Genomic DNA, 9668 nt, shown 5'->3' on the forward strand with positions numbered 1-9668 from the left:
GGGGGGCTGCCGGGGGGCAGCCCTGGGAGTGCTGCTGGCGCTGAGCGCCGCGCTCCTGGCAGTGGGCTTGGCCAGCGAGTACGACTACGTGAGCTTCCAGTCGGACATCGGCCCGTACCAGAGCGGGCGCTTCTACACCAAGCCGCCGCAGTGCGTGGACATCCCCGCGGATCTGCGGCTGTGCCACAACGTAGGCTACAAGAAGATGGTGCTGCCCAACCTGCTGGAGCACGAAACCATGGCGGAGGTGAAGCAGCAGGCCAGCAGCTGGGTGCCCCTGCTCAACAAGAACTGCCACGCCGGCACCCAGGTCTTCCTCTGCTCGCTGTTCGCGCCGGTCTGCCTGGATCGGCCCATCTACCCGTGCCGCTGGCTCTGCGAGGCCGTGCGCGACTCGTGCGAGCCGGTCATGCAGTTCTTCGGCTTCTACTGGCCCGAGATGCTCAAGTGTGACAAGTTCCCCGAGGGGGACGTCTGCATCGCCATGACGCCGCCCAATGCCACCGAAGCCTCCAAGCCCCAAGGTAAGGCTGCCCCCTCCCACGTGCGCGAGCCGCCCCCGCCTCCCCCCCACTCCCCCGGCGGGGGCTGCAGGAGAACCAGCGCCACCCTACGCCTGCCCGCCGCTGGGTCCAGGCGCTGGGGACTGACGGCCCGAGGTTGCTCGCATGCTGTGCACGTGATTCCTAAGCGCGTCTGGTCTGTCCCAGGTATCGCTCAGCGCCCCTCGCGACCTAGGTGCACGGCGGGGCTGGCCCAGGAGCGGTGGATCTGTGCCTCGGCCTCGCAGGGACTCGCTGTGGTCTCCGGAGCCAACCTTCCTGGGATCCAGCTTCGCCTTTTCCATACCTGAAGCAAAGCTTTGCGCTTTAAGTAACAGGGAAGCTTCCCTCTCCTCGGGGAGAACTCCGAGACCCTATCGAAGTTTTTAACCTCCTAGACGGGAGGAAAAAACCAAAACCCAAAATGTAGAAAGTTCAGAAAGGCCGAGAGAGTGTTTGACGCAGCTTTTGTTTATTTTCATAGGTTCGACAAAGATTTAAAAAATAAAACCAAGCTCTTTCCTTCCCTGGTCATTCAGTCAAGTAGCTTCGGGATTGCTGCAGAACTGGCTGAGAAAGTTTAGGAACCATGGAGGCTGCTGTTTCTCCACCCCTTGCAGGTACCAGCTCTGCCCTCGCAGGGCTGGGGGTGGAAAGTATTTTCTCCCTCCCTCTCGCGTACCCCCTGCTTCTCTCATTTACACAAATCCTCAGCTCATTAGAAAGATAAAAATGTAATTAGCTCATTGTTCATCTCCTCCCGGGGAGAGCAGCCCTGCAAATTGGAGACTTTCCTAATAGCCTGAGGGACCGGCCCGAGGTTCCTCTCGGAACCCCCTTATTCTTGAGGGGGAAGAAAAAAATTCTGGGAAGTCAAAATGAAATAAATATAAATATAAAATATGCACATCACAGGCCTGACTTCGATAGCAGTAAATTGAACCCAGAATTCGTTGGAAGCGAAGTTTAGGCTCTGAGGTGTGGAGAGGGTCAGGGATGGGGGAGCTGTACCCCAGCTGCGCTTAGCAACACACAGGCTTCCTGAGGGCTTTTTGAGGAGGGCCTTTAGGGTGGGGAGAAGGGTTGCCTACACTTAGCTCACCTAAAGTGTCTTTAACCTCTGTTATTGCTGCTAAAAGAGGGGCGTACAGTCACCTGGCTCCTCAGAGTGAGGATTTGGGCAGGTTGGGAAAAGGGACACCCCAAATTTTGGATGCTTTTGCTTATTCTAAGGAGGGAGGAGATGGGTCCACAGTGACTGACGTTAGATGGCTGGGTGGAAACGCACCGATTGTCCGCAGTGGCCAGATCTGGGCACCGCTGCTCTTAGGGTCAACTCGTGGTGGGAATGGAGTGTGGGTAGCGGATACATCTGCACTTTGCGAGCGAGAACTGAGCAGTTACCTGGAGCAAACAAAGCGCCTTGTGTTCTGTTGGCGTGCACCCATCCCCTGAAGCCTGCGGGAATTTCCTTCTCCCCTTCCTCAGCCAGTGGGGATTAGCCCGGCCCCGCCCTGAGAGGCCGTGCCCAGCCCTGAGCTGGAGTCCATTCCCAATGGCCACCGATGGTCTCTTTCTGGGACTGGCTGCAGACATGAGTGGACACCTTAGGGGGATCGGCTGCGGAAAAGGTGCTGCAGTCCACAGGGAACATGGGGGGATTGGACGGGTTGCCTGCAGAAGAGAGGAAAGAATCCTCACCCCAGCCCCCAAAAGGCTGTGATGGGGTGGGGAAACCCCATAATCGCTGTCTTCCGGACACCTTTTGCCCCTTGGCTGCAGTTCCACCAGTCGGCGCCCTTCTCAGCCTGGCTTGGAACCGTCCTCACTCTCCTCCCAGCAGCGCTCAGGTAGTCACCCTCTCAAGACAGGTCTTTGAGGAACAAAGAGAAAAGCGGGGAGAGGGCCGGTCGGGAGTGGGGCTTGGAACTGGTTTTCCCCTCAGTGGTTTTGGCGGGGGGCTCTGCCCTGAGAGGGCACACCATCCTCCCCAGGACTGCAATCCCTGGTGTAAGGGAGCCCCACGTGATTTCCTCCGAGGTCCCTGTGGAGGGGAGGGTGGGGCGTGTGTGTGTGTGTGTGTGTGTAGGTGTGTAGAGGGCAGGTCAAGACAAACCTGACTACTGATCCTCATAACCTTATGGCTTGTGGCTGTGGAGTAATAACTGGTACTTTCCAATGAGAATAAGTACGCATGCACTACTCTTTTATTCGTTTATTCTTTATGCTTTTATTCTTTAAAATTAAAATGCATTTTCAAAGCAGTGTTGTATCTTTGCATACTAGTTTCTTTTCACACACTTGGGCATATTCAGTTTTGGGGTATTGGCCAGCTCTCCGTGGTCATGTGTTACTAAGGAGAAACCTGATAATGAGAAATGACTTGACATTTCCCCCCCCACAAAGGCTGATACCCAAGCCATAGCAGCTTCTGTTATGGAAGAGGCAATTGTTCTTTTTCTAGGGAAGTTATTTCTAAATTTGGCACTTCCACTAGAACTGTGAACTCCCAGGCTGATGCATTGTTGTTTCCCTCTCTGCCTGGTTTTACTGGTTGAAGTTGTATGAGCCAGCGCACTGGGTTTGATTTTGTTGTTGTTTGGGCATGTCGTGCATTTAATCAGCCTGGCAGAGGCCACAGAGCCCTCAGTTCCCCCAGAAAGCCTTCCTTAGGGCTCCTTTTTGGACCCCCAGGAACTGGCCAGGGAAGATTGTGGGGGTTGTATGTGAGAGAGGGAAAGAGAAAAGAGAGAGAGAGAGAGAGTGAGAGAGAGAGCGTGCGCACTTGTGTGTGTGGATTGATATATTACAAAAATCACTTAATCCTGATTCAGTTGTTGGGCTGTCTCCTCCACACCCCCTTAAATATTAATAAACACAAAACTTTTTTTTTGTTGTTGTTGTTCATTTGCTTTAAACAATATTTGAAATACATCTGAAAACAGCTGTTTAGTTCCACCTTTCAGAAGGATGACTGGGTGGATTTCTCCTGCAGACGCAGCCTGTACGGCCCTAAGACGTACCAATGAGGTGCAGATTAATACCGCATCACACATTTCTCTTTCTCTCTGTGGATCAGGCTGCTCCAGAGTCAGCCGTTAGAAAAGCTGAGATAGGGGAAAGCCGTGATAAAAACACACAGAGCCCACCCCAATGAGCTCCTGCCATTCTGAGAGGCACTGAAGTCAAAACATATTTGATGGGACTGAGGAAAACGTCCCTGAGAAGTGCAGAGCCATCCTTGGCTGGTTGGGTCAGGTGAACTTCAAGCGTCCAGAGGAGATGCAATGAGTGTGTGGAGTGGGCAAGATGTGCCCTTTATATTCGGATCACTGTGACTTTGCTATTTGGTCAAGATTGTATTCACAGAACCTTGCAATGTGTGTTTGTGTAAATCCCACTTTTCTTTTTCCAAAATAACCTAAACAAGGAAAACCCAAAAGCACAGTTCACTCTCCTTGTGCAAGCAACCTGGTCTTTTCCATGTTGTCACACTTCCTCTTCCCCAAGCGGAAGCAAAAACCATAATGCAAAATTCTTGTCTCCTTTGTGAGAATGACCACCTCTAGAACCCAATCTCAAGTTCTGGGTGCAAAGCAGATTTCCAGCATCTGGGCTAAGGACAGTCATGCCATCGTCTGCTTGGAGCGTGGTTCTTAACCGCACTGAGAATCTGGAAGGTGTTTGCTCCTGGGTGCAGAATAAAGGTGGGAGAAGAATGTGTCAATAAAAACTAAGGATGAGGTAGGTCTCTGCTGGGCCCTGCAGGGACCCTGCTTGGAAGTGGGGAGTGGTCTATGGGCACCTGTGTCCTGAGGGCAGCCTTGAGCTGGGGGTGCTCTGCAGGTCCACTCTTCTCTTCCACTTGTGGAGCCTTTGCCTATTTCAATGTCTGAGCCATAGCAGGAGCTGATGGGGAGGGAGATGCTGCCACAGAAACCACGGTGGAGGAGGATGAAGAACAGTGGGCTCCAAGCACACCAAGTCCCACCTGCTCTCCCTGAGTGCAGTGTCAGGTGTGACTTTCCTGTGCTCTTCAGCTCCAGCCTGTCTTGGCCTCCTGTGCTGTGCCTGGGGTTGGGGTGCCCCTAGAATGTGCTCATGATATTTCCTAGACAGTCAGTAAGCTCCAGGCTGCTTGATAGGTGAGGATGATGACAATGATGATAAGCCACTTCAGCTCTTGGAGGAAAGCACTGTCCGGCTCTCCCTCTGTCCTGGGAAGCAGGGGTCCTTTACCTCTTCCGACTTCAGAAGTATATTGGCTTGGAGGAGGCCTCTGCCCTGGCCTCAGATATCTCCTCCCAGGCAGTGGAGCTGCCTCCCAGCGTTATGCACATCTGCCCCCACACACCTCCTCTTCAAAGCACTTCACAGTTGCCCAGGAAAGAGCCTCCAAAGGGCCCCTTCCTATCCGGCCCTGTCCTCCCATTTGGCAGTGCCTGCTAGTGCCCCACCCCGCCCGCCTGCCCTGGCCTCCTGCTGCGGTGGCCCTTTTGGAGAGGAAGTGTTCAGGGGCTGAGGGCTGGAGTTTGTGAGTCTGGCTGAGTTTCTTTCTCTCTTGGCTCCCGGAGATCTGGTCAGAGGGATCAGCAGGCTAGCTGGGAGTGTGGAAATGGGAAGGGGGCAGGAATCGGAGGGAGGTATTGAAAGGAGAAGGGAGAGGATGGGAAACAAACGCCAGGAAGAGATCTCTGTGAGTTCGTAAGCCAGCTTTTCCCGGCACTCACGGCCTCCCACAAGTCATCATTCACATGACCTGCCCCCACCCAGCCTCAGGTCATGCTGGCTTAAATAACTGTGTCACATTTAGCAGCTCTGGGCCAAAATGTTTCAAGAAACCTGCGCCTGCTCTGATTGTAGACCCTGGGCTCAAGCCTTCTTCTTTTCAATTCTCAGGTCCCCTTCATAAGTTCCAGAAGACCTTTAGTCACTTTCAGCCTGGACCCAGGGCTGATCTCTTCCCCAGGGGCTGCTCCCTTCCTGCTCTGTAACTTACAGTTCCGTTTCTCCCTACTTCCTTTCCCAGGCACAACGGTGTGTCCTCCCTGTGACAACGAGTTGAAATCCGAAGCCATCATTGAACATCTCTGCGCCAGCGAGTTTGGTAAGAATGCGTTTCTAGCTTCCTCTGGAAGATTTGGAACCTCCTGGTCTGTGTCCCTGCCGGATGGAGGCCCTGCTGGTGTATCTCCTTGCAGCTTTCTACATTCTCTACCTCATTCCTCTCCAAATAGCTGCTTTTCTCAGGCAGATGGGAGACTAGACAGGGTCCAGACCCAGCCAGTTTTTATGAAGGCCATACTTTGCCCTCCTTTGTGGGGGATCGCTGGACAGATTTTTGGGGATCTTCTCTAGGCATGTAGGGAGGCTGAATTGGGGACAGGTCGAGAGGAGCAGGGAAGGACAGCAGCTACTTCTCGGAAGCTGCAGGAGGTACAAGTTGCCACCTGTTCCTGCATCTGGTTGGGCCCAGCTATTTCCGGACTGGCTCTTTTTTTTTTTTTTTTTTTTAAACATCTACCCCTAGGTGTCAGCATGACTCTGTCCAGGATTTAAACGGCTGCCCTCCGGGTGCCTTCCCAGGGAGGGGAGATTTCAATGCTTAGGGGATTCACAGGAGGGTCCTTATCAGGTTCTGCAAGGCAAAGAAAATGGACATTCCCACAGTAGTGTGGTTTTTCTCTCTTCTTCCCGTCACTCTCCATCGAAAGAGAATTCTGAACCAGCACTCTCAGCTCCAGGAGGAGGAGGAGCTGGTGGGGATCAGAGGGAGATGGGGGAGCTGCCAGGGGTCTTGGGGCCTTTCAGGGATGGTCTGTTATAGTCTGACCTACAGAAGACCCGAATTCACCACACCCCGGAGTCTCTCCTCTGAGCCAAGTAAATGTAAACGGCATCCCTTTGGAGGGCCAGCTCCCTCTCTCTCGCGTCTATCTGACATGGATGCAGAAAAGTGGCTCTGGCCAAGCCACACTTTCAGAAGGATCAGTGTGATGCTGAACAATGTGTTTCTCATAATTCCTGCCTTGTGTCCCTGAGATCGGCTTTCTTGCAGAATTCTTATCTGGAGAAGTGTAAAGATAGGTGATGGGAGTCCATTCGGAGGCATCCCAGGCCATGTTTTCATTAATCAAACCTCTTAAAGTACATGTTCCTGCAAAGAGCCCTGTCAAAGTAAGCTGCACACACGTGGGAGGACACACGCAAGTCGGAGGGAATCATGCCTCATGACGGTCATTCTCAGGGTATTGCAATTGTGGATGAAGATGGAAGCTGGATGTAGATGGCCACCAGAGCTGAACTGGAGACCGTGTGTCTTATTTCCACACATGGGGAAGATTGATGTGTTCTCTATGATGCAGCAGTGTGAGTTACTTGTCTGTTTCTGCATTAACTCAAATTTGTCAGTGAGGATTCCCTGTATACCGAGTGCTTTTTGAGTTCTATAGATACGGATCGAGGGTGAAACTCTTCCTCTAAGTAAATGTAACACATGAGTATTATTTTTTTAAAAAGACAGAAATTGGCGGATTCAGACCCTTTGCCACATAGGCTGAAGAGGCAAGCCTTGGGAAAGAATTTGAATCTGGCAAGGTTGACCTTAAGGTGTAGGGCAGGAGTCTAGAGGGCACTCAGGTAACTCACCTGGAACGGACATCTTCTTCCCATGGCAGCGGACACCTGTCAAATCAGCCAGCATCCTGTACACAGAAGAGGATGGAGGATCTCATGTCGATAACCAATCAGGGTTTGTGGAATCTGAATGATTAGCTGTTTGGGATTGGGTTCCTTTAGCCCTGACAATATTTTCTTCTTGGGTTCACAGAACTTTTGGGTTCCTCCTAGACCTAGATCTTATCCAGTCCTCTTATTTGATAAAGAAGGAATTTGACTTTCCCAACTGGAGTCCTTTTACACTCTGCCACCTGGCCTTGTCACTTACGAGTCGATGCACAGCCTCTGAGCTTCGCCACGGAGGCGCTGACCTCCTTAGTGTGCGTATGGTGTATGGCAGGCTTTTTTTGAGCTGGTTGCAGGAGAAACCTTTTTGGTTTTTTGTCTGTAATGTTCTCATAAAACAATATATAGGAATTTTTTTTCTTTCTCTCTCTGCAGGGGCTGAGCTTAGCTCTGCCCTTCTTAGCACCTCAGAGAATGCACCCTTGTCGAGAAACGTGTTTCCTAGCTCAGCTCACTTCAAGTAAGTGAGGCAGTCAGCCACACTGATGGGATTCAGTTAGGAAACAAAGAAATTGAACAATGCAAGCTGACACACAGCAGAGAAGAAAGAGAATGCTTGACTCCCTCCTCCAGGGATCAAACTTTGCATTAAGTGGCCCTGACATCCTCAGTGGGAAGACATCAGGGTGCTGGAAGGCTCTCTGTGAGCTCTGGGAATAAGGGGGTACATTTCCCTGGGTAAGCAGCACCCTCATCCACCTGCCACTGCATCTCTGGTCCCTGGCAGCCTCTGTGGAGCTGGGCATATCTGACCCCTGACCTTCTCCCCATGCAATGCGCTTTAACCCCTTGGCAGATCTGCTTAGTCACTCGTGTCTCCAGCCCTGTGCCCCCTCAGTTCAGGGCACATTTTTTCCCCAACAGGAAAAAAACATGAGCAGAAAAGCCTGGGTGCTGATGCTCAGAAGTGCAGCTGATCAACCTGGATCAAGCACCAGATGTGGGAGCCAAGACTTAGACTGGGCAAAGTCACCGCATTGAACATGGCGACCGGCCTGTCTGCTGGCTTCCGTCAGCTCTCAGGGCTCTGTTTTTTGTTCTCTCTCTGCTTTTCCTGCTCTGTGACAACAGGGTGCCACCCTTGCCTCTTAAATAGCCCAATATAGTATTTGCGAGCCGCCACACTAATCATCTTGCTGTTAACAGCTCAGCAGCCACAGCCGTCTTCCCTTTGGGTTGGTTTATTCCAGGGATATGAGGATCTGATTTATTTATAATTGCGGTGAGGTTAATTCCTGCCTCTGGCCACTTTCTCTGGCTGCTTCTGCAGTATCTGTAAACACCCGTAAGCTTTTGTGGGGGCAATCTGCATGGTGATATACTTCTGCTAGGAGAGTTCAGAGCTTCCACTTGCACTGCTTCCTTCAGTGTTTTGAGCTTGAGAGTTCAGGTGGCAATTTCTTCAGCCCAGTATTTTCTCCTTATAGAAAAGGATTTCTTTGCCCCTGGAAACTTTCCTTGCCATCTGGAAGGATTCTTTTTTCCATATATATATTTCCTCCTAAAGAGAAAAGCTATACTATGCAACATTAAGGTTAGTCAAATAGGAAGGAAAAGAACATCAGCTTTCACAGTTAGCATTAGCGAGTATTTCCTAGTAGAAATGTTTTCAGAGTTTCCCGCACCTCCGTACCTCCACTAATCTGTTCTCACTCTGCCTCCAACTTCTTTCAAGGTGTCTTGGCTGTGCTGCTGTTTGGGGGACAGCGTTTTAGTCTGACGGGAAGTTTGAGCTCTTGCAGAGAGTAGGCTCAGCCTTTCCAAAGTAAACCTTGGGTTTCCTCCCAAAGATGAAGCAAGCTGGCTGCTAGCACAGTCACTGCAGCACCTGCAGGCTGCCCGAGAGCAGCCTCTGTATCTGATGGCATGTTTTACCTGGTGGGAGAAGGTATTGTGAGACACACTATTCAGTTTGCACTACTGACAGAAAAAACAGAAAAACAAAAAAAAAACTTCTTGCAGAAATGCGCAGAAAACCTTTGTCTTGGAATGAACAAAGTAAGGCCTATTTGCACTCAAATAGTCCCCGGCACAGTGTCTTATACATGGTAGACATAAAATGAAAGTTTGTCAGCTGAGTGTATGAATGATAGGGGATACTGGATGTGGATGTTGGAATTTTTATTTATTTATTTATTTATTTATTTATTTATTTATTTGAGACTGAGTCTTGCTCTACCCTGGCTGGAGTGCAGTGGCGTGATCTCAGCTCACTGCAATATCTGCCCCCCCCGGGCTCAAGCAATTCTCCTGCCTCAGTCTCCCAAGTAGCTGGGACTACAGGCGCCCGCCACCACACCTGGCTAATTTTTGTATTTTTAGTAGAGATGGGGTTTCACCATGTTGGCCAGGCTGGTCTTGAACTCTTGACCCCAAGTGATC

At 51.1% G+C, this 9668-nt stretch overlaps 1 protein-coding gene across 1 annotated transcript in view; it reads left to right on the plus strand.

The window, feature by feature from the left end:
* Window positions 1-9668, plus strand: part of SFRP1 (secreted frizzled-related protein 1) — a 29218-nt gene that overhangs the window by 6901 nt on the left and 12649 nt on the right. The window contains exons 3-4 of the mRNA XM_011968038.1: window positions 1-524; window positions 5572-5649. Coding sequence (XP_011823428.1) covers window positions 1-524; window positions 5572-5649 — 602 coding nt within the window. The remainder of the gene's footprint in view (window positions 525-5571; window positions 5650-9668) is intronic.

Source organism: Mandrillus leucophaeus, unplaced genomic scaffold (assembly GCF_000951045.1).
Source record: "Mandrillus leucophaeus isolate KB7577 unplaced genomic scaffold, Mleu.le_1.0 Scaffold824, whole genome shotgun sequence".
Taxonomy (NCBI): domain Eukaryota; kingdom Metazoa; phylum Chordata; class Mammalia; order Primates; family Cercopithecidae; genus Mandrillus; species Mandrillus leucophaeus.